Source organism: Protopterus annectens, chromosome 11.part0 (assembly GCF_019279795.1).
Source record: "Protopterus annectens isolate FY-2018-M chromosome 11.part0, PAN1.0, whole genome shotgun sequence".
Taxonomy (NCBI): domain Eukaryota; kingdom Metazoa; phylum Chordata; order Ceratodontiformes; family Protopteridae; genus Protopterus; species Protopterus annectens.
Window position 1 is genome coordinate 360,181,813 of NC_056745.1, and position 25,414 is coordinate 360,207,226.

The 25,414-nt window shown below is 45.5% G+C and overlaps 1 protein-coding gene across 1 annotated transcript in view; it reads left to right on the forward strand.

The window, feature by feature from the left end:
• ATP2B1 (ATPase plasma membrane Ca2+ transporting 1) overlaps positions 1-25,414 on the forward strand; it is a gene marked incomplete in the record, with an annotated part of 2,275,481 nt that overhangs the window by 1,089,207 nt on the left and 1,160,860 nt on the right. The window contains 1 exon segment of the mRNA XM_044087859.1: positions 13,975-14,216. Coding sequence (XP_043943794.1) covers positions 13,975-14,216 — 242 coding nt within the window.

Genomic DNA, 25,414 nt, shown 5'->3' on the forward strand with positions numbered 1-25,414 from the left:
GGGAAGCCTTCCTGACAAGCCCTTTCAGCATCCCTGAGGTGTTGCCCGACTGCCCATCTTCGGAGGCAGTCGGGGAAGATTGTCACTGTACCCAGAAGCCTGGCTATCCCTGACTCAAGACAAATGGGTACAGTCCATCATTTCGAAGGCTATTCTATCCCCTTTCTTCGCTTTCCAAATCAGTCAAAAATCCCTTCCAGATGTTCCACCCGCTCAAAGGGATCTAGCAGCTTTGGAAATTTCAAAACTGCTTGCAAAAGAGCAATTCAGCCAGTGCCAGCAGACCAATAAGGATCCGGAATCTACTCAAGGTTCTTTTAGTTCCAAAGAAAACAGGGGACTGGAGACCGATATTGGATCTCAGTGTCTTGAACAAATCAGTCAAGAAAACAAGATTTCGGATGGTCACGCTGCAATCCATCCTTCCCTTTTGGGCAAAGGAAACTGGATGTGCTCTATAGACCTTCGGGATGCGTACTATCACATAAAATGGACAGTCGCTCCAGAAGATTCCTCCGCTTCAGGCTGGGAACCAGTCATTTTCAGTTCAGGGCCCTGCCCTTTGGTCTCACCACTGCCCCGGTGTTTACCAAATGCATGGCAGTGGTAGCTTCTCACCTGAGACGACAAGGATTCCAGGTGTTTCCATATTTGGACGACTGGCTCCTCACAGCTCCCACCAAGCATCTCCTTCTGATGGCCAGAGATTATACTTTTCGCGTTTGTCAAAAACTGGGTATTTCAATAAATTGCGAAAAGTCTGTTTTGTCGCCTTGTCGTACTATTACCTACATAGGCGCAAATCTAGATACTATAAACATGTCTGCGAGGCTAGCACACCAAAGGATATCAGACATTCACAAATTGGTATCACTCCTTCTCAACAACAACAGAATCAAAGCCAGGTTAGTTCTAAAGGTGTTGGGAATCATGGCAGCGGCCATACCTCTCCTTCCATTAGCCAGATACCACATGCGGATCCTTCAGTGGATGCTTTTTACTCAATGGTCATACCAGGAACTTCCAATGTCTCACACCATTGTGATCACGCAGGCGTGCAAAAAGCATCTCATGTGGTGGATGTCTTCCCCCCAGCTCCTGTCGGGAAGACCCTTTGTTCCACCTCCTCCGGTTGCTACACTGACAACGGATGCCTCCCTGATCGGGTGGGGGGGGCATTATCAGGGCAGGACAGTCCAGGGCACATGGCAACCAAACGAATGCCACTTGCACATAAATGTTCTGGAGATGAGAGCAGTGCTTTTAGCGTTGCAAGCCCTTCAAGACTCTCTTCCCTTGGGAACAATTGCAATCCAGACAGACAATATGTCTGTAGTTTGGTACATCAACAAACAAGGCGGAACCAGATCATACCCCCTGTGTCGAGAAGCACTCAGACTGTGGCAATGGGCGATTTCTTCTCAGCGTTTTCTGATAGCAACGCACATCCCGGGAAGTCCAATCATATTGCGGACAAGTTGAGCAGAGCTATTCTCATGCCTCACGAGTGGTCTCTGAAAGACTCTGTAGTGAGAGAGATTTTTCTCAAGTGGGGTCAGCCTTGCTGCGATCTTTTTGCTACTCCCCAAAACAGCAAGTGCAGAGAATATTTCACTCTATTCCCTTTACCAGGCCAACCCAGCAGAGGCGCTCTAGTCCAAGTTTGGCCCGGGGACTTCTGTATGCATTCCCTCCTTTCCCACTGATCTCTCAAGTAATTCAGAAAGCTATCGCTCAGAAGGCATCCTTGATCCTCATTGCTCCTTACTGGCCTCGACAAGTGTGGTTCCCCTTTCTACATCGTTTTCTCTTGAGCGACCGTGGAATCTGGACCTAGTTCCAGATCTTTTGATCCATCAGTCGGGTCAGTTTCATCGCTCCCTCCCTCTCTGAACCTCACTGCTTGGTTCCTCCAGTTCCAACCGTAGCCAGGCTTCCTCAATTATCTCACTCTGTTAGAGATATATTGATAGCTTCCCATAAATCTTCCACTCGAAGATTTATTTGAGTAAGTGGAAACGCTTCTCATATTGGGCTCAAGGAAAGGACATAGATCCTTTCACCGCTTCCATCCAACTAGTCCTTGATTTTCTAGCTGAACTCTTCCATGCAGGTTCATCTCCATCTACACTTAAGGTTCAATTGGCAGCTATTTCTAACTTCCATGTGGGTATTTCTGAATCTGCCCTAATGTCCCACAAACTTTGCAAAGCCTTTTTAAAAGGAGTTTTTCTTCTCAGACCTCCTATAAGAAATCCTCCTTCTCCTTGGGACCTAAATTTAGTTCTTGCTTCTTTGATTCTTTCCCCTTTCGAACCTGCAGCTTCCTGTTCCTTGAAATTGTTATCATGGAAAACTCTTTTTCTGGTAGCTATTACATCAGCTAGAAGAGTTTCAGAGCTTCAAGCACTCAGTTGTCGTCCTCCTTATCTTTTGTTTCATAAGGACAGAGTATCCTTACGAACTAACCGTCCCTTTTGCCTAAGGTGGTCTCGACATCAAATCTATAACAAAGCATTGATGTCCTTGTCTTTTTCCAGAGTATTCCAATAGGTCTGAACAAAAATTACACTGCCTGGATGTTCATCGTCAATTGAGGTACTACTTGGATAGAACAAAACAATTCAGAAAATCTGATCAGCTGTTTGTCTCCTATGCGGAAAGCAGAAAGGGACTTTCAGTTTCAAAGGTATAATTATCCAGATGGCTAACATCTTTGATTTCCCTGGTATATGAAATTAGACAACAAAAATTGCCTAATAAACCTAAAGCCCATTCCACCAGAGCTTTGGCTACTTCTTTAGCCTTCCAAGACAGACTGCCTATTGACACCATTTGTGCAGCGGCTACTTGGGCTACTCCTCACACTTTTATTTCTCATTATAAGTTGGATTTAGCTTCTAGACATAGAGCTAATTTTGGTTCCACTGTTCTCAGGAGTCTGTTCCGTTAGGCCACACGGGACAAGGTGCTAGGGACGCGGTCCCATCCAGCAAGAATGAAGGCGAGATAGACAACTTAACATATAGAAGTTATGTTCTTACCATAACGTTCCATGTTAGTTGTCTTCTTCTCGCCTTCTTCTTGCGTCCCACCCTCCTTCCCCCTGGCCTGGACAGACCTAGAGGAGTTGTGATCGTGACCTCTCTTTCTACCACCTCTTTCTTAGGCATATGCTGCTGTGCATATTTCCTGGATCAGGATGTAGGTCACCCTTCTTCTTCCTGTTATTAGAGGTGGATTCTGTTTTAGAATGATTCTGTTACTATTATAAGCTGGGGTTAGCTTACAAACGAGATCTGAGGTAACTCTCGCCTAGCATTGTGGGATATAAGGGGAGCCTCGAGCCGGTGGAACCAACTCTCGAGCTTTTAGAGTGGCCGAGTCGGAGCCGAGGTCGGCTCCGAACCCATCCAGCAAGAAGAAGGCGAGAAGAAGACAACTAACATGGAACGTTATGGTAAGAACATAACTTCTATTTATATCCCTCCCTTGTTATGGTTAGGCCTTAGGCCCTTTCCGTTTTTTTTCCCGTTCCCTTGTTTTGGGACAGTTAGGTGTGTGTTAGTTGCTAACCTTTATTTTTACTCTGTGTGTGTGTGTGTGTGTGTGTGTGTGTGTGTGTGTGTGTGTGTGTGTGTGTGTGTGTGTGTGTGTGTGTGTGTGTGTGTGTGTGTTTTAACTTCTAAGGAAGATATTTTTCTTTCTTTGACAGCTTAATGTCTAAAGACATTAAAGTCTCAGGCTTCAAGAAGTGTGACTCGTGCTGTCAGAAAATGTCGCTGACAGATGGTCACACTTCTTGCGTTTATTGCCTGGGACCCCTGCACCTGCAGGACTCTTGTTCTGTTTGTCATGCATTCAGTCCAAGAGTCCTGCAGGAGCGCAGGAATAAGTTAATTTTGAGGGGCTTATTAAAGCCCGAAGGTTCCCCGGCTAAGTCCTTGCCGGGTAAACCTTCGAAGCCATCCAAACCGTCGGCTCCGTGCTCCAAGCCTTCAGCTGGTGGCTCACCTACTGCGTCACGATCGGCTCTGGCTGGAGCCGATACGGCTATGTCGCAGTCTTCTGCATCGGCTCTGGTCAGAGCCGACGTGTCTTTGGCTCCATCGGCACCACTAGTCTCGGTGCCATCTTCCACCTGCAAAAGATCTAGGTCTCCATCCCTGGAGTCCATTCACTCGGCTCCAAGATCGCCTTTGCTCTCGGAGCGGAGCCATCGGAGCCATTCCTCTTGGTCTTCCAGGCTTTCTGACCATGACCTCGAGAGGGTGGTTAGCAGACTCCTAAAGTCTCAGGCACTGGCCCAAATGCTTCACAGCCCATCTCAACAGACAATGGCTTTACCCATACCATCTTCGATTCCTCCTCCAACTCTGCCCCTGAGTTCGGAGCCGGAGCTCCTCTGAGCCGTGACCGTCGTGACATCGGAGCCGATACTTCCCCCTTCAGCTCCGTCGTCTGCTCCGATCTTTTCCATGGTCCCATCCATGGAGGGATCCTGGCGCTTGGACTCCCTGGTCGGCTACGAGGGGGCGAGTGGCATCGGACCTTTGTCCGACCCCGTTCTCCCTCTCGGAGCTTCGGCGCTGGTGAGTTCGGCCCCGACATCGGCTTCGGAGCTGTCCCTCTCGGTGCCGGCTGGGGTTCCTATTTCTTCGGAATGGGAACCCTCTGTCCTGCCTGATAGGGGCGCCATACTGGCCCCTGTGCCTGCTCCACGGTCAGCTCCATCAGCTCCTCCCACTGTAGTGCCTGATGCGGTCTCTACCCACTCTCTCATTCCCGACCGTAGAGATCCAACACCTCAGGTTTCCCCATTGGGAATATCCTCCTCTTCCGAGGCTTCCCCTGATCCGTCAGGTGAACCCCCTCGAAAGAAGACATATAAGAGGAAGCATGTGGACTCCCCTGCGTCCATCACATCTGATACCGACTTGGATGAGTCTAAAGGGTCCCCACGGTCCCCCTCTGAGGACGTCTCCTTTTCTGACATCCTTGAAATCCTCAAGCAGAGGGGGAACTGGTCTATCCTCAATCCTTCCGAGGACGAGTTGGTTTACCTGGAGGCGTTTGGTTCTCGCCCTTCCACCTACTGGGTGTCTCCGCCTTTTGACCCCCTCATGGAAGTGGTGGCACAGAAGGCGTGGACGGCCCTTGATACGACGGAACCCACCCCACTGAGGCCTTCCAAATTTATCACAGCCCCGTCAGATAAACAATTTTTAACTAAGGGTGTCCCAGTTGATGCCATGGTGGTGGCTGCAGCCACTAAGAAGGATCTGGCTGATCCTTCAGTGCCTATCCATCCTCCTCATAAGGAATTAAGGACTATGGATAGGTACGGCAAGCGGATGTTCTCTTCAGCGACCTTCGCCATGCGGTCGCTGAATTACTTGTGCCATTTCACCCGCCTTCAAAGAGACATTCTAAAAGAAATGGGTGATACCCTACAGGATCCAACAGCTGCGGGGTCTCGGGACAAAATCAACTCCCAGCTAGGAACCCTAAATTCCATTGTCAACTCCTCCATGCGGCTTATTTCCTATGTAGCCGATGGACCGAGTAGAGCCGCAGGCACAGGCGCGGCTTTAAGGCGTCATGCCTGGATGTGGCTTTGCAACTTTGCAGACCCCTTTAAGGCATCCTTCACTAACTCCCCCTTTGATGGTTCAGCATTGTTTGGACCTCAAGTGAAGGATACTTTGACCAGATGCGAACAAGATGGCAAGACTCTCTCTGCCGTAGGAGTCCGTTTTTCAACCCCGTCCAGACCATATCCTAAAGGTCAAAAGGGTGGAAAAATGTGGTTCCGCAAATCTCAGGGAGTCACGCCTGACGCAAGAGGTCAGTTCCCCCCGAGAGGCGGGGGGGGGGACAACAACAGCCGCCGCCCTAGAGGCAGAGGAGGTCTGCAGAATCAGGGTAACAGAGAGTCTCTCTCTGACAAACCCTTCCAGCATCCCTGAGAAGCTGCCCGACTGTCCACCTTCGGAGGCAGTCGGGGGAAGGTTATCGCTGTACCCAGAAGCCTGGCTTTCTCTCACACAAGACAAATGGGTACAGTCAGTTATATCCGAGGGTTACAAAATTCCCTTTATCCGCACCCCAACTCGGCCAAAAGGGCCCCTCCCAGACGTTCCACCCAGTCTAAGGGAACAAGCAGTACTAGAAGTATCAAAACTGCTAACAAAAAGAGCCATCCAGCCAGTCCCAGCAGACCAACTAGGATCCGGAATTTACTCCAAGTTCTTTTTGGTACCAAAAAAGACAGGGGACTGGAGGCCAATATTGGATCTCAGCAGACTAAACAAGTCTGTAAAAAGAACGAAGTTCTGGATGGTCACGCTACAGTCCATTCTACCCTTTCTGGGTCAGGACAATTGGATGTGCTCAGTGGACCTTCAGGATGCATGCTATCACATCAAGATGCACAGGCAGGTGCTCCAGGAGGTTTCTCCGCTTCCGGCTGGGGGCCAGTCACTGCCAGTTCAGGGCCCTGCCCTTTGGTCTCACTACAGCCCCCCCGAGTGTTCACCAAATGCATGGCAGTGGTTACGGCTCATCTGAGACGTCAAGGATTCCTGGTTTTTCCATATTTAGACGGCTGGCTCCTTACTGCCACCACCAGGCATCAGCTTCTTCTTGCCAGAGATTACACCATTCAAACTTGCAAAGGGCTAGGTATTTCCATAAATTTCGAAAAGTCTGCCTTGTCGCCTTGTCAGTCTGTTACCTTCATAGGCGCCACCTTGGACACCATACAGCTCTCAGCAAAATTAACCGAGCAAAGAGTTTTAGATATTCGAAATCATGTTCATACCTTCCTTCAGAGCAAAAGAATCCAGGCCAGGTTTGTCCTAAAAGTGTTAGGTCTCATGGCGGCAGCCATCACGCTACTTCCCCTTGCTCGCTTTCACATGCGGCTCCTTCAGTGGATGCTCTTCTCCCAGTGGTCCTTCCAACAGCTTCCTTTGACACACAAAATCATAACTACTCTATCTTGCAAGAAACATCTGTCTTTGTGGATGGTCTCCCCTCAAGTCCTTCAGGACAGACCATTCGTTCCTTCCCCTCTGGTCGCCACGGTCACAACGGATGCCTCCCTGATCGGGTGGGGGGGCATTTTCAGGGCAGGACAGTCCAGGGCACATGGCAACCTTTCGAATGCCACTTGCACATAAATGTCCTGGAGATGAGAGCAGTGCTTTTGGCGTTGCAAGCCCTCCAAGACTCTCTTCCTTTAGGGACTATTGCAATTCAGATGGACAATATGTCCGTAGTGTGGTATATCAACAAGCAGGGCGGAACCAAGTTCTATCCCCTGAGTCGAGAGGCACTCAGACTTTGGCAATGGGCGATCTCTTCTCAGCGGTTTCTGATAGCAACGCATATCCCCGGGAAGTCCAACATTATAGCGGGCAGGTTGAGCAGAGCTATTCTCATGCCACACGAGTGGTCTCTCAAGCAATCAGTAACGGAGGAGATTTTTCAGAAGTGGAGTCTTCCTTGCTGCAAACTTTTTGCAACACCTCAGAACAGCAAGTGCTTTGACTTTTTCACCCTCTTTCCCCTTCCAGGCCATCCCCCCAGAGATGCTGTAGTCCACGATTGGCCTCGGGGACTTCTATACGCTTTTCCCCCCTTTCCATTAATCACTCAGTTGATTCAGAAAGCTACCGCCTTGAGAGCCAGGATGATCCTCATTGCCCCTTATTGGCCTCTACAGATATGATTCCCGTTCCTGCATCGTTACCTTTTGGAACAGCCTTGGCATCTGGACCCAGTGCCAGATCTTTTGGTCCACCAGTCAGGGTGGCTGCACCAATCCCTCCAATCTCTCAACCTCATAGCTTGGTTGCTCCACTTCCATCCTTAGACAGGCATCCCCTGATTTCCAGTTCTGTCCATGATATTATTGTAGCTTCCCTTAAGTCCTCTACCAGAAGGATTTATACCAGTAAATGAAGCGTTTTTCCTTCTGGGCAAGGGCTAGGAATATAGATCCCTTCACTGCTCCTATACAGTCAGTTCTAGATTTCCTAGCGGAAATTTTTCATTCAGGCTCTTCATCCTCCACTGTAAAGGTTCAGTTAGCGGCCATTTCAAATTTTCACATAGACCTTTTGGATTCCAGCATCATGTCCCACAAGCTTTGTAAAGCCTTCCTTAAGGGTATCTTTTTACTCAAACCCCCAATCAAAGACCCCCCCACCACAGTGGGATTTAAATTTGATTTTAACATCCTTGATTCTTCCTCCCTTTGAAACTGCGGCTTCCTGTTCTTTAAAGTTGCTCTCTTGGAAAACTCTCTTCCTAGTTGCCATAACTTTTGCTAGGAGAGTATCAGAACTCCTTGCCCTTTGCATTCGTCCTCCTTATCTAGTTTTCCACAAAGACAGGGTTTCTCTCAGAACTAACCCGTCTTTTTTGTCCAAGGTGGCTTCTCAGGCAAATTTAAATCAATCTATCGATCTTCCAGTTTTCTTCCCTAATTATTCTAACAGGGCAGAGCAAAAACTGCATAATCTGGACATTCATCATCAGCTCCGTTACTATCCGGACAGAACTAAACAAACTAGGAAATCTGATCAGCTTTTTCTGTCCTATGCGGAAGGTAAAAAGGGCCTTCCGGTATCCAAAGTAACCTTGTCTAGATGGCTGTCCTCTGTGATTACCTGTATCTATCAACTCAGAGGTAAAGAATTACCTTCTAAGCCAAGAACCCATTCAACCAGAGCTTCAGCTACATCAACAGCCTTTCAGGCTAGATTGCCAATGAATACTATTTGTGCAGCAGCCACATGGACCTCTCCTCATACCTTTATTACACACTACAAATTAGACATGGCCTCCAGAAACAGGGCAAATTTTGGTTCCACCGTTCTCAAGAGCCTGTTCCAATGAGCCACCCGGGATGAAGGTGCTAGGACGGTCCCATCCAGCAAGAATGAAGGCGAGATTGACAACTTAACATTGAGAAGTTATGTACCTACCATAACGTTCCATGTTAGTTGTCTTCTTCTCGCCTTCTTTCTTGCGTCCCACCCGCCATCCCCCTAGCCTGGATAGACCGAAAGGATTTCCTTTTTTATCAGGGTCTTCACCCTTCAAAATTTGAAGCCTAAACTGGTTATCCTTGGGTAACTATAGCTTCAGGTAGTGGCACATGGGAGTTTTTCCCCCTTTCTTTCTCTCCCTTGGGTTGGGAGGCTAAAATTGCTATGTTCTCAGCTACCAAACGAGATCTGAGTAGTTAGTGCCTAGCATCATGGGATATAAGGTTGCCTCGAGCCGGTAAAATTAGCTCTCGAGCTTTCGTATAGGTCGAGTCGGAGCCGAGGATCGGCTCCGAACCCATCCAGCAAGAAAGAAGGCGAGTAGAAGACAACTAACATGGAACGTTATGGTAGGTACATAACTTCTCATTTATTCTGTTGCACAGGTCACAAAACTCATTGTTGCACTGTTTGTTTGAATCTGTTGATATTTCTTCCAGAACTATGGCTACTAGTACTGTTTTGAGGAAGTTTGAATGGCTGCTTTCTCAGAACCTCCCAGGTAATCTTTCTTTCTTGAACCTGTTTGTGATAATGCTCAGACTCAAAATGACGTCACTTCACACCCTGTTGCCACTTTTTCCTCTCATGTTTCCTGGTAACACGATACCTAACAGATGTTTATCACATCCCTATTAATGCAGACTTGAGATGTTTCTTAAAATTTTGTGTGTCTGGATCACATTATCAGTTCTCTGCCTTATCCTTTGGGCGATCCACTGCACTAGGTGTATTCAGTGTCTGGCTCTAGTTGTACCTCATTGCATGCTACATGGTATCTACATTTTAGATGACTTGCTTATCTTTGCAGAGTCTTTTTCAAAGTGTCTGGAATCTCTCTCTCTTTCTCTGGTGAGAGTTCTGTCACAGAAGCTGGGATTCCAAGAGAACATTTAAGTCTTTTTTGACTCCTTCACACGTGATTGTGTTCCTGGGATGACAAGTAGATGTTTCTGTTCAGAGTTTCTTCCCCATAACAAAACAAAATAGATTATATTTAGATCTGTTTCTAAGGTATTCCACTCATACTTTTGTCACTGCAAGGGAGAACCTCAGGATTTTGGGTCTTGTGGCTTATGTGAGTCTCATGAATACCCCTGGCAAGACTTCACATGATAAAGATGCAATGGTATCTGATGGTATCTGATGTCTCTTTGGTCCCAGCATCAACATCTTTTGTCTTCTCAAATCCCAGTGGTAGGGATTTTCAGAAGGAAATCATTTGATGGAAACACTGGATAAATCCAGGCCTCCCCTTCCCCTCCCAGTTTCAAAGCAGAAAGTCACTACTGACACCTTAGACATTGCCTGGGGAGCAATTTCAAGAAGAATAAAAGTGCTGGGTGTGTGGGACATCAAGGAGAGCTGCAAGAACACAAATATCAAAGAGATGCTTGCCCTGAATCATGTTTGGTTCCTGGGACCTCTTCAAGTAGTTGTAGACAATAGTGCAGTCATGTACATCAGCAAAAAGGGGGGATCCAGATTGCTGTGTTAGCTTGGAATATGACTTCACAGCACAGGCTCACGCTACAAACAGCCTACATTTTGCCAGAGAAAAATTGTGTAACAGACAAGCTAAGCATGACCAGGGCAGACCCTCACGAATGGAAACTAAATTGGGGGATCTTTCAAGATTTGGTCCATCAGTGAGAAGTTCCTCAGTCAGACCTATTTGCCTCTTCTCTGAACAATCAGCTGTCAGGATTCGGTTCCAGGACTCCATGCAAGAAGGCATGGCATGGAAGACGGATGATTTTTCTTTTCCTTTGACCCAAATGTTCCTTTACGCTTTTCCACCACTTGTTTACTGTCAAGGGTACTTCCAAAGATTCAGAAGGAATCTTCCAAGATTGTTGTGGTGACTCCCCTTTCATCCAGGCAACCATGGTTCCTCCCTTCATTTGGAAAAGGCCAGGGGCAAATTAGCACAAGCTTCTTCACAGACTGGATCTACTCACACAAGAGCAGGGATGTTTGATAACACCCTGACATCAGTAAACTTCAGTTGACTGCCTGGATGATAGGGTCGTAATTCCTTGTAGGCATATGTTTACTGAGTACAGGCAGCAGGTACTAAATGAGGCAAGAAAGCCTTCTACTAGAAACCCATAAATATATTAGCAAGTATAAAATGTTTTGTATTTGGTGACAGTAGCATAATCAGCACCCATTCAAGGCTAGTTGTCTCTGGTTTTACAATATTTGTGTGAGTTGCTATCCTATGACCTTTCTCATTCCTCTGTCCGGGTTAATTTAACGGCCATTTCAGCATGTCTGCCCATAGATCATACTCTTTCAATGCAGTCTTGTGTCAAAATGTTTTTGAAAGTTTTTTTTTTTACGGGAGGCCTCAAAGTAAACTGATGGCCTCTCCTTGTGTTCTTAATTTTGTTAGAGAAGGTAACACTTGCTCCATTTCTACCAGCTAACCTGGCTGACTTGAGGTTCTTAACATGGAAAACAGTTTTCCTGATTGCTCTGGCCTCTACATGAAGGGTATCTGAGTGGCAAACTCTTATGGTGAGTCAACCCTGTCTCATTTTTCACACGGATTGGGTTTCTGTGAGAAATTATGCTTCTTTTGTTCGTAAAGTGCTGTCCAAGTTTACTGGAAGCCAAACCATCAGTCTTCCCATTTTCTTTCCTGAGCCTAAAAATGCGTTAGAAAGGATACTCTGTACCTTGGATGTCCACAGGCAACTTTGGTACTATCTTGACAGAAATAAGTCTTTTAGGTCTTCGGATCTGTTGTTCATTTCCTGTGAAGGTAAGAAGGGGCATGTGTCAAAACAGACCATTTCCAAGTGGTTGTCTAAGGCTTTTACCTTTTTATTATGCGTACTATAGTAAAACTATTCCAGGCAGGATCAAGGCCCACTCTGTCGAGGCCCTGGCTTCATCTGTGTTTTTTGGAAAGGGTTGGATTCTAGTTGTGTATTATATAAGCTGCTACTTGGTCCTCTGTACATATTTTAAGAAAGCACTATAAACTTGATTTCTTCTCTCGGTCCTGGACAGACTTTGCTAGGACCATTTTCCAGGGGCTCCTGTACTCTTCTTCTACCTCCCAAATGTAGTAAGCTAGGGTAGTCTACCCGTTATACATAAGACTACTAGAGCACCGATCAGTATGATGTACATAGTACAGTTGTGTAAGTAAATTCACCATAACAGTAGGTGTTGAATGAGTACAACTGCAGTAGACACCGCACCCCCACCCCCATTTTCTTTGGTGTGTGTTTTATGCCAGGTGTGGACATTTATTTTTTTGTCCCTAGCATTTTCCTTTCAGGGCTCTGCCTCCCTCTCTTTGTTGGCAGGGAAGCTTTGAAGGGCTTAGGACCCAACCTTTTCCTTCAGTCAGCTCAGTTCAAGCTGCCTGATAGTGTGGACACTTGGAAGGTGCTCTGAAGCTTTGGAATCTGTCTGGCTGTTATATCCTTGGCAGAGTATAACCTATATAGCTAAGGCTACTGCTGCAGCGATCATTCAAATATCTACTGCTGTGGTAAGCAAAAAAGTACATTTTTACAAGTAAACTTATCAGTTAATCTTTGAAGGTGGCCATTCTCATGTGGTCATAATTATTCTCTAGCTATCCCCTAATGCTTGAATGACCCTTCCTTCCAGCAGATGTTGTAAAAGCTGTGTGTAAGTTGGTCTAGTATAATTTATATGTCTGTGTAAATATAGAAGTTACATGTCTTCACTGATTTTCTTAATTCACTGGAAATGAGATTGCTTAACAGTTGAATGGGATTTGGTGGACTCTGAGGCTAGCAGCGTTCCCCTAGTATAGGGTGTGACATAGCACCAGCAAGAAGGTGTGTTTGCCCTTGGTCAATGGAGCATTAGAGAAAACCACAGTACTGAAAGAAATAATGGATGGATGTCTCATTTACAGAACCAAAGAAGAAGGGTCATGTTCCATCCCTGAATAGAAGGCTGTGCTTATCTCAGCAGTGTGCACTTAAGTGGTACATTAAATGCATTGTTTGTTATTGCAGACATGTCTCAAATTTTCATATAAAAATCACTGACTAGGTCTGCATGGCACATAACTATCTGGACTCTTGGATTTAATTTGAAGTTCTGTTGTAATTACCTTTCTTGTTTGGGTATTCTTTTTGACATGTGGCATCATTTTTATGGAAGTTTACTGCAAGTTACTTTTCTCGTTAGCATAGTAGGATGGTTTGCAAGAAAAATAAGCATACAATAATGCACATTTTAAAAAGCATTTTATGCTTTTTCATTCAGCATTCCTACACATTTTGTTTATATCAAAATCCACAAACCAAAAAGGGGAAAAATGAGCAGTAAACCAGTGCGATCTAAATTAAACCAACACCACAAAACCAAAACAAATGGTCACACCAAGGACGAGGACTCTGCTCTATTTCTTCTGCCAATAAAACACCCATCAACCAACGTTGTACACAGTTGAATCCTTTATTGTACGAAAACATGAACAATACCTGCAAACTGTCTTAAAACAATAGCGGAAAACTGTCTTCAAGAAAAAGCCACTACATGGTGCAGTGACAGACTAGTGGTTATTATCATTGGTCACTGTTACTTTCTATTCTGGCCTTAGTTAGTATTGTCCTTCAGCCTCCCTTTTTTGATGTTCCTTTTTGATGACATGGAGAACTGAAAAAAGAAAAAGATCAGATAATAGTCAAATATATTGCTGATGTAATGAACTGGCTGACTGGTGTACTAGAGTCTTTTTGAAGGCTGTTTGCTGTCAAGTTTTGCAGGTGTCTGTGCTTGTTTAATGCTTGTTAATTAGACCCTTTCTGTCATGGGCTGCAATGTTAAAGTTGTTTACTTAAGTACAATTTAAAGTCATTTGTTTGCTTTGTAGATGAACAAGCCGTTCCTGACCTGATATTTTCATTTTGTTTAGTCTCCAGAGAAAGAAGGTGGGCTACCACGCCATGTTGGCAACAAGACTGAATGTGCCTTGTTGGGATTTGTTTTTGATTTGGGCCGGGACTATCAAGCAATACGAAATGATGTTCCTGAAGAAAAACTTTTCAAAGTTTATACCTTTAACTCTGTCAGAAAATCCATGAGCACAGTCTTGAAGAATTATGATGGTACTTACCAGATGTTCAGCAAGGGTGCTTCAGAAATTCTCCTTAAAAAGTAAGAGCATAAATTAAAATAATGTATTAATAGTCTTTTAGTACTTCATTAATAAAAATGCTGTTAATTTAAGAAAGAATGTGTGCATGTTGTTGGAAGTAATACTCTGATACGGATATAGTAGCCATTTTAAGGACGCCTTCCTTGCCCTCAAACCATTATTCAACTTGAGCGGAGCTGAAAAAATGTGTTTTGGGTGCTAAGCCCTTCAGAGCCTTCCTGAAACCAAAGAGCTCTCCTGTTGGGCTTTCAAGGATTGACAGTAGGTTGTCTGCCAGTGCTTCTCAATTGCTGGTCAGATAAGTTCTGTTTAGGGGAAAAACCTTCCACATCCTATGAAAAACTTTTATTTAAAAAGTAAAGTTAAGCTGTGGAAAATATTTGTAAAGACTGTCGTGACTTTGTGTCTTGATTTTGAGTGTTGCTTTTATTTTTGAGGGAAACAGTTGTTAAAACTATTTTTCCTGTTTGAAAGTTGTTTTAAATCACTTTGGGGGATGTGGTGAGTGTTTAACTTGCTTTTCACTGTTTTGTTTTGGAGAAGATTACATTTTTTAATGCTTCATGTTTCACTATTGCTGCCAGGCTTCCTTGGGATTGGGGCATCTTTTTCACCTTCACCATAGAACAACCTACCAGTTGCTTGGATGTTCTTCATCTCACATTGCTGCAGTCCGTACACTTGGGTAGTCCGCTGTCCTCGGTCGGCCCGAATATCAAAGTATTAGGCTGACGTCGGTCAAGGCGCTTAAGACTGACATCAGAACGTCAGGGTACAAATGCGCATGACCGACGTCATATCCTCAGTCTTTTTTGCCGCATGGTCCGATGCAGAAGCAGTGTTGCAAGTGCCGTTCGGCGTACTGAAATTTTTCGAATTCGGAGTTTCAGACCGAGTCAAAGTTGGCTAAGTACCCCGTTGGGGAATATTTTAGTTTTTTCTTGCCTCAGTGGTTTACCAGATGTCAGAAAAAGTGAATAACTGTATTTCTTGTGGGAAGCAAATACCGCATAGAGATTACCATACTTTGTGTATTCCTTGTTTGGGGCCTGAGCACGACGTTGTTGGGTGTCGCTTTTGTGCTAGGTTCAATAAGCGCACTATAAAGCGAAGGTTAGATTGTGCCAGGTTGGTCTTCGGGAAGCGGTGCAATTATAATATGCCGTCGGATGCTCCGACGCCCGCTTCTTCGAAGAAGCGCAAAGACAAGGCAGCTAAACCCAGGCAAGAAGAGTCGTCTGTACCGGACGCCGGTTCTTTAGAGGCGTCAGTGGAACCGGTGGTTGTACCGGAGGCTTCTCTGGAGTCCCAGGGGGAGACTTTAATATTGCAGGATGTGGCCTCTCAGGAGGCAGGTCAGGCTGAAGGGGCTTCTCAAGTTACTGTGCTCCCCTCCCTTCCTAGGGTGGTTAGGCCCTCTCCTTCTGTTTCCAAGGCTTCTCCCAGAGGCAGGCCAGGTTTAGCTTCTGTTGGTGTCACTCCTAGTTCTACAGGATCTGTGCCCAAGAAGCACATGCTTAAAATGGCTGAAGATTTAATAACTTTGATTAGAGGTTCTTTGCCCCCTCCTGATAAGAGGCCTAGGGTGGAACCAGAGTTGGGGATTGTTGAGCAGGCTTCGGATGTTTCAGAGTCTTCGGCTGAAGACTTGCAGGAGTACTCTCCTTATTCTGATTCTGATGCAGATGATTCTACTCCTTCTGCTTCTCTTCCAGAGGATTTTTCTTTTTCAGAGACCCTTCATTCCATGAGGGAACATTTTAAGTGGGAAGGTCAGGACTTCTCTGATTCCAGGAAAAGGCTCAGGGAGTTTTTGCTTTTACCCCAGCATAGGCCTTTGGCTATACCACCTGTTCTGGATGTTGTGGAGGATGTGTTTGCAGAGGCTTCACTTAATCCTGATTCTTTGCCTCCTGCTCCTGTTAAACCGGATAGGTATTACAGGGTGCCTGAGGCTCATAAGTATCTTTATAAGAGTCCTAGGGCGGACCCAGAAACTGTTAGCCAGGGACCTAAGGGTGTCAAGGACTCTGTTGTAAAAAATCCGGTTCCTCCAGATAAAGAGGCCAGAGCTTTGGATAGATGGGGAAAGAAAGTCTATACTTCTTCCACCTTAGCTATGAGGGCTTTGAATTGCCAGTTTCACATGTTGAAATATCAAAACTATCTTCTTTCTCAATTGAAGTCTCAGGTTGATGCTCTGGCGGAAGGTATTGAGTGTAAAGAATTACAAGATTTGGTGCATGTCTCGGAACAGGTGGGTAAGCATTCTTTACAATGTGGTTTTGATGCTGTACAGGCCTCGTCTAGGGTGGCTGCCACTGCCTCAGTTCCTCGCAGGCACGCCTGGCTGAGGGATCAGAATTTATCTGACCATGTTAAGACAAGGATTTTGGATGCTCCTTTACAGTCTGATGTGTTGTTTGGTTCACCTGTGGAGTCAGTCTTGAAGAAAATGGAGGACAAGGCCAAGTCTATGCAGGCTGTTAAAGATTTTTTGCAAGTTCAGCCTCCGAAGTTTAGTAGGAATTGGCCTGCTAAGGGGTGGACGTATCCTGCTTATGATTCTCAGTCTAGGGGTAGATCTAGACGTGGTAGGGGCAGGACTCAGAGTTCCTTCAGACCTAGAACGGGGAGTTCACCTGCACAGTCTTCGGGTGAGGGCAGGGGCCAGTCCTTTCGTAAACAGGCCCAATGACCTACCTTTTCAGCTGCCAGATCCCTCTTGCCTGGCAGCACCTTTGGGAGGAAGGTTGGCACTCTTCAAGGAAAATTGGAATTTGATTACTCAAGACAGATGGGTATTGGATATCATACACCAAGGTCACAAGTTTTATTTCCATACCTTGCCTCCTTTCAAAGGCATGCCAGACGTTCCTCCTCAGCAAAGACTAGAGGCTCACAAACAAATTTCTCTGTTACTTCTCATAGGGGCCATACAACCGGTCCCTCTACCAGAAGTGGGCCTAGGATTTTATTCTCGCCTGTTCCTAGTACCAACGAAAGGGAACACTTGGAGACCAATTTTGGATTTATCTATCCTCAACACATATCTGGACATTCCCAAGTTCAAAATGTTGACGTTACAACAGCTTTTGCCTCTGCTGGGCAAAGATCACTGGATGGTGACTCTGGATCTCAAGGAGGCTTACCTTCATGTTCCTATCAGGCTCAGTTGCAGGAAGTATCTGCGCTTTCGGGCTGGGACTTCTCACTATCAGTTCTCTGCATTGCCCTTTGGCTTATCTACTGCGCCCAGAGTGTTCACGAAAGTTCTGGCTCCAGTGATAGCTTTCTTCAGGCTAAAAGGAATACAGATCTATCCTTATTTGGACGATTGCCTGATTCTGGCCCAAGAAAAGGACGAACTTCTTCATCATTTACAGTATGTGATAGCAGTGCTAAGATGCCTGGGGTATTCTGTGAACGAAATAAAGTCCAGTCTAGTACCCTCTCAGGACATGTGTTTTCTGGGTGTGAGACTGAATACAGCGTCCCAGATGGCCTTTTTGACCCCGGACAAACAAAAGAATCTTTCTCTTTACTTCCATCAGTTGTCTCATCAGTCCAGGCTGACTGCAAGGACAGTCCTTCAAGCCTTGGGGTTCATGGCATCTTGTATTCTGGTGCTTCCCAATGCCAAACTGCATATGAGGAAGCTACAGTGGTATCTCAAAAATGTATGGACACAGCACTGCCAAGATATGGACACTGTCATTCAAATAATACCTTGCATTCAAAAGGAGTTTTTGTGGTGGGCTCAGGAATGTCACCTAAACAAGGGACTCTCTGTGACCCGACCAGAGGCGAGTCAGATTCTAACGACAGATGCCTCAGACAAAGCTTGGGAGCTCATCTAAATGGAAAGTGGATACAAGACACGTGGCCTGCCAGACTTCAACATCTACATATCAACTTGAAGGAGATGTTAGCAGTCCAATTTGCATTAATAGCTTTCAAGGATTTACTCCTTCCAGGGCAGGTGTTGGTTCTAACAGACAACACAACTGTCATGTGGTACATCAACAAGCAAGGGGGAACGCATTCTTATCCTCTATGCAGACAAGCAATGATTTTGTGGGAGACTGCTCTCAGTTTACAGCTGGATCTTCAGGCAAGGTTTCTGCCGGGAGCACAGAACTCCTTAGCAGATGTGTTGAGCAGACAAATTATGGATCCCAACGAGTGGAAATTGGATCCTCATGTATTTCGGAAATTGACAGTGTTATGGGGAACTCCAGACATAGATCTGTTCGCTTCTCCTCTAAACTACCAGCTGCCAAAGTTTTGCACAAAAAGGTTTCATCCCACAGCTTGGAAAGTGGATGCTCTTTCATTCAAGTGGAGCAATCTTCATGTGTATGCCTTTCCACCTCTGCCTCTCCTCCCAAAGGTACTCCTTAAGGTCAGACAGGACAAGCCAAAGATGATTTTAATAGCTCCAGATTGGCCTCGACAGCACTGGTACCCATTACTGAGAAGTCTGGTACGGGAGCCTCCATGGCCTTTACCTTAGATTCCACACCTGCTGTCTCAGGAGAACAGTCATTTACTCAATGTCAAACTTCACTCTCTACATCTAACAGCCTGGCATATTCTGTTTTAAACCCTGGAGGGTCTCGGCTTCCACAGCAAGTTTTGAATGTTATTTTGGAGGCCAGAAGGCCTAGTACAAGGAAAGTGTACGCAGATAAATGGAAGAGATTTTTATTTTGGAGTACAGCAAAGGAATTTGATGTTTCTAAGCCTGATTTAAGTGTGGCTCTTCAATATCTTACTGAGTTACTGGACAAGGGTTTGTCCTTCTCTTCTATTAAGGTTCATGCTGCAGCAATTTCTGCTCACTATGACTGTGACCCACCATTGTTTTCTCATCCTTTGTTTAAGCAATTCCTTAGAGGGGCAAAGAATATAAGACCCCCACGTAGAGCTCCTACTCCTGCTTGGGATCTCAATTTTGTGTTGGAGAAACTCACTCTACAACCTTTTGAGCCTGCAGCTACTGCCGAGTTGAAATTTTTATCATGGAAGACTGCTTTTTTGTTGGCCATTACCTCTGCGAGAAGGGTTTCTGAATTACAGGCCCTTATGGCAGTTGAGCATTTCTTAATTTTCCATAAGGACAGGGTATCTTTGCGTACTAATCCTTCCTTTATGCCTAAAGTGGTTTCTAGTGTGGCCTTAAACCAAACTATTCATTTGCCTACTTTTTATGCAAACCCCCAGAATAAAGGGGAATAGATTTTGCACACTTTGGATATACACAGGCAGTTGAGATATTATTTGAGCAGAACTAAAGGGTTCAGGCAGTCTCAGCAGTTATTTGTTTCATTTGCTTTGGGTTCTCAGGGCAAGCCTGTGTCAAAACAAACTATTTCTAAGTGGATTGGGTTTTGTATTGCTTTCTGTTATTCCCATCATGATAAGGAGATTCCAGCTGGGATTAGGCCTCATTCCACTAGGGCTACTGCCACTTCTACAGCTTTTTTACGGGGGGTGGCAACTAAGGATATTTTGGAGGCAGCTACTTGGAGTTCAGTGCATACTTTCTCTAAGCATTACCACCTTCCACTTTACTCTAAATCTAGGGCTGGTTTTGCCACTGCAATTTTACAGGGCATTTTGGCAGCTCCTACTGCTTTATAGGTTTGCCTTCCTCCCTTACCTCTGCTTTGGGATTCTACCCAAGTGTAAGGACTGCAGCAATGTGAGATGAAGAACATAGTACAGTTTTGTACCTACCATAAATGTAGATGTTCGAAGATCCACATTGCTGCAGTCCAATTTACCCTCCCTCCTTCCCCTCTGTAGTTAGAGGTGGTTGTGTGGTTTGGGTTGTGAATATTGTGGATATTGTATATATTGTACATATGCTTAGTGCAAGGGTGGTTGGTTGTTTGTTGCTGTCTTTTGGTTTTGACCTTTCTTTTTAGGGTCTTCTGACATCTGGGGCAAGAAAAGACTGAGGATATGACGTCGGTCATGCGCATTTGTACCCTGACGTTCTGATGTCAGTCTTAAGCGCCTTGACCGACGTCAGCCTAATACTTTGATATTCGGGCCGACCGAGGACAGCGGACTACCCAAGTGTAAGGACTGCAGCAATGTGGATCTTCGAACATCTACATTTATGGTAGGTACAAAACTGTACTTTCGTCCTTCTTCCAGACATAAAAAGAATACAGATTCTAAGCAGCCTTCTTCTCTTCAGCAGGCTACTAAATTGCCACAGCCACAGATGGGTGACTCTGCTGTGGCCATTTTTGTATATTCATTATTCCCACTCCTGCACTAGCCTTTAAGCTATATGGCTTGATGTTCTTCGTGTTTCACTGTTGCAGTCATTACATTTGCGTAATCTGCTGGCAGGTTGCCCTCAGTCGACCTGATTAACAAAGTCTTGGGTCCTGTGTTGGTTGCTGTCCCTTCTTCCATGGCGTCAGGTCGTCAGGGGTATAAAACATGCAGCCGACGCAATTACATCAGTCTTTCTTGCCGTGCGGTGCCCGAAGCAGAAGCAGTTCACAAGTGCTGGTCGGCTGACTCCTGAAATTTTCGTTTTCGAGTTTCAGAACCAAAGTCTTCAACTTAAAGCTAAGTACCCTGTTGGGGAAACTTTTTCTTGCTCCTTTCCGATGTCAGTAAAAGTTAATAATTGCATTACTTGTGGATAGCAAATACCTCATAAAGATTTTCATTTGTACTGTATTCCTTGCCTAGGCCCTGACCACGACGTACCTTGCTGTCAGTTTTGTGCTTTATTTAATCAGCGCACTGTCCGTCGTCGGTATATTTTTGCCTCTAAATATTTCAGTTCTCGGTTTAAATATCAAGAAATGTCATCAGTTAGCCATCCGACTACCAGGATTCCAAAAAAAATGAAAAGATAAAGACAGAGACAGGCTGTTGAGGTCCAAAACTGCCAACAATGCTTCTCCTAAACCAGTCGCCACTTCCCCGGTACTCAGTGAGGCACTTTCGCAGCCCCTGATACCCGCTACTTCTGACTCGCAGGCCTCTACTGAAACCCATTCGGAGTCCGGTATGCTGTGAGATGTTTCACCTATGGAGCCTGCAAATGTCTCTACCTTGGATGGGTCCGGAGCCGCTGTGCAGGCACCGGCGTCTGAGGGTGTATTCAGGTCTACAGACTTGCATATTAAACCAACTCCACCTTCAATACTAAGGCCTAAATCTCGATCTATGTCTAAAAAACCGACGCCCAGGCCACATGTTCAGGCCCCTATGCCTAAAAAAAATGATAAAAATGGCCGAAGATCTAATTACTCTAATCAGGGGTAGTCAACCCCCCCCCCCCCCCTTTCTAAGAGGCCTAGGGCTGAGCTTGACTATGAATCTTCTGATCAGGACTCTGTTTCTTCTGACTCTTCTAATGTCCTGGATTTGTCCATACCTACGTATGAGGATTACGATGCAGAGGATTCCATTCCCTCTGCTCCCCCCCCCCCCCCACTTAGGACTTTTCTTTTGGGGAAACTTTACATACCTTAAGGGAGCATTTCCACTGGGAAAGTCAGAAATTTTCTGATTCAAAAGAGGCTTAGAGATTTCCTTCTACCTCAGCATAGGCCTTTGGCTTTACCTCCTGTACTAGACATTGTTGATTATGTGTTTTCAGAATCCAGTATGGCCCCTGAATCCCTGCCTCCGGCTTCTAGTAAACTTGACAGATACTACAGGGTTCCTGAGCCCCAAAAGTTCCTTTTCAAAAATCCTGTTGCAGATTCAGAAACCATTTCTCAGGGGCCCAAGGGCATTAGGGCTTCTACTGCTAAAAATCCTACCCCTTCTGATAGAGACTCCAGGGTGCTGGATAGATGGGGTAAAAAGGTTTATACTTCTGCAGCCTTGGCAATCAGGGCTTTAAACTGCCAATTTCATATGTTAAAATATCAACAGCATATTATTGGACTGCTTAAACAGAAAATGATGTTGATTTCTGACTGTGTGGAAAATAAAGATTTACAGGATTTATTGCATTCTGCCAAACAAGTTGGAAAAAGTACAGTTTTGTACCTACCATAAATGTAGATGTCCGATAGATATGCAACTGCAGTCCTGACATATGGGTTGTCGTGCCTCAGGCAGCCCTTCGGTTGGCCGGATTCCAAAGTCTGGGTCCGGCGTCGGCTGATGCCGCCTCTTCCCCGACGTCAGAGCGGCTGGGGTATAAAAGCATCAGCCGACGCCATCTTCTTCAGTGTTTCTTGCCCCAGATGCCAGGTGCCCTCCAAGGAAGGCTAAATTTAGAGAATGGATAAAAATTCCATATCTGCACAACAGTAATAAACAGATACACCATAACAGATATCCCCAGCTAATTTGAAAAAGGGGGAGTGGACCCAAAAAAGAGAATTACAGAGGGCTAGGAGGGTGGGAAAACCTGACTGCAGTTGCATATCTATCGGACATCTACATTTATGGTAGGTACAAAACTGTACTATGTCCTTCAAGAATGCAACTGCAGTCCTGACATATGGGTTGAATACCATAGCCAAGCCGGGGGTGGTAGGATCTAAGATAAGGATGGTGTAGCTAAAATGCCCTGCAGGACTGCAGAAGCAAAGGCTGCTCGGGATCTGGAATGTAAAGGCAGGTTGTAATGTTTGGAAAATGTATGCACGGAGCTCCATGTAGCAGCTTCTAGAATGTCCTTTGTAGCCACCCCTCTTAGAAAGGCTGTGGAGGTGGCTGTAGCTCTGGTGGAGTTTGGCCTGATATTGGCTGGCACACCTTTTCCATGGAAAGAGTAGCAGAATCTGATGCAGTCTCCAATCCATTTTGAAATTGTTTGTTTGGAAATTGCCTTTCCTTGTACTCCAGCAGCGTAAGCTACAAATAGTTCGTCAGACTTTCTGTTGGCCTTTGTTCTGTCCAAGTAGTAACGCAATTGCCTGTGTATGTCCAAAGTGTGCAGAAGCTTTTCTCCTTTATTTTGAGGATTGGGAAAGAAAGTAGGCAGGTGAATTGCTTGATTTAGAGAAACCCTGGATATCACTTTTGGCATGAATGAAGGATTGGTTCTTAAAGAGACTCTGTCCTGATGGAAAATGAGAAATGGAGGTACTGCCATGAGGGCCTGTATCTCCGAGACTCTCCTTGCTGAAGTAATTGCCAACAGGAAAACTGTTTTCCAGGAGAGAAATTGCAATTCTGAAGATGCTGCTGGCTCAAAAGGAGGAAGAGTTAATTTTCCAAGACTAAGTTGAGGTCCCATGCAGGCACTGGTGGTTTTCTTGGAGGTTTGATATTCTTTATCCCTCTTAGAAACTGTCTTAGCAAAGGATGTGAAAACACAGGTGGATCACAGTTGTATTTTGCTGAAATTGCTGAGGCGTGTATTTTTATGGAAGAATATGAAAGGCCGTTGTGAAGCATTTCTGCCAAGTATTCTAGTATCTGTGGGATGCTCATTACTGATGCATCCTGACCCTTGTTGGCATTCCAGATGTTGAATCTCTTCCATTTGGCTGAATAAGTTTTTCTGGTGGAAGGCCTGCGTGCTTCCAGTAAGATCTCTTGAACTTTTTTGGAGAGATATGGGGAGAAGTCATGGAACCCTCCAAGCTGTCAGTTGCAATGTTTGCAGGTTGGGATGAACAGTCCTGTAATTGTGCTGAGTTATAAGCAGAGGCCATTGAGGCAGGGGCCACGGCTTGGTGCGAGTTATGCTCCTTAGTAATGGATACCAGTGTTGTCTTGGCCAGTCTGGAGCTATCAAAATGCCTTTCGGTTTTTCTGCTTTGATCTTCAGTAACACCTTGGTCATTAATGGTAGAGGTGGGAATGCATAGATTGTTAGAGAATTCCAGCTGAAGGAGAGAGCATCCATTCTCCAGGCTTGAGGATGGTGTGTCCTTGAGCAGAACTTCTTCAGATGATGATTGAGGTGTGAGGCAAAGAGATCTATGTCCGGCCTTCCCCATGCATGAGTTATTTGTGAAAAAATGTCTGGATGCAACATCCATTTGTGCGGGTCCATAATGTTTTTGCTTAGACTGTCCGCCAGAACATTGTCTTTGCCTGGATCAAACTGGGATTGCAACTGTATGTTCAGTTTCAGGGACTTTTCCCAAAGAGTCATTGTTAGTCTGCAGAGGGGGGGTAAGAATGGGTGCCTCCCTGTTTATGTACCACATAACAGTGGTGTTGTCTGTCTTTATTAACAGATGACCTTGCTGAAGACATTTTCCGAAGGCCTCGATTGCATGAATCACTGCCAACATCTCTTTTTGATTGATGTGCAGATGCAATTCCCAGGGTGCCCATTGCCCTTGAATGCATCTGCCCTCCATGTGCGCCCCCCCATCCATGATCTGAGGCGTCTGTTATAATGGTTTGGCTTGCTTGAGGTTTGTTGAAAGACATGCCTTTGTTTAGCTGGCTTGCTTGTGCCCACCACAAAAATTCCTTTTGTAGACATGGAATGAGTGGAATAATTGCTTCTAAGTTGTGGCTGTGTTGAGACCATAAACTTTTTAGGTACCATTGTAGTTTTCTCATGTGTAGTCTTGCCAGTGGAATCAGAAGAATGCAAGATGCCATGAAACCCAGGGCCTGCAGGATTTTCCTTGCAGTCATCTGGGTGTGCTTTGTTAGGCTTTTGAAGTAATCTGGTAATTGTTCTTGATGTCCTTCAAGAATGCAACTGCAGTCATAACATGTGGGTTGTCCTGCCTCAGGCAGCCCTTGGTCGGCCGGATTCCAAAGTCTGGGTCCGACGTCGGCTGATGTCGCATTTCTCTCCAACGTCAGAGCGGCTGGAGTACGTAAGCATCAGCCGACGCCATTTTCTTCAGTCTTTCTTGCCGCGCGGTGCCCGAAGCAGAAGCAGTTCGCAAGTGCCCGTCGGTCAGCTCCTGTATTCTTCGATACCGAAGTCATCAAAAGTCATCAAAAAAGCTAAGTACCCCGTTGGGGACCTTTTCTTGCCTCAGCCGATGTCAGAATTTACTGAAAAAGTTAACAATTGTCTTTCTTGTGGTAAACAAATACCTCATAGGGATTTCCACTCTTACTGTCTTCCTTGCCTTGGCCCAGACCACGACGTCTCGGCCTGTGTAGCCTGTGCTCGCTTCAACAAGCGCACTCTCAGGCGCCGGGCGGAGTTCGCTGAAGATTTTTTCGGCGATAAATTTGCTTACACCATGCCGTTGGATCTCCCGACATCGCAAAC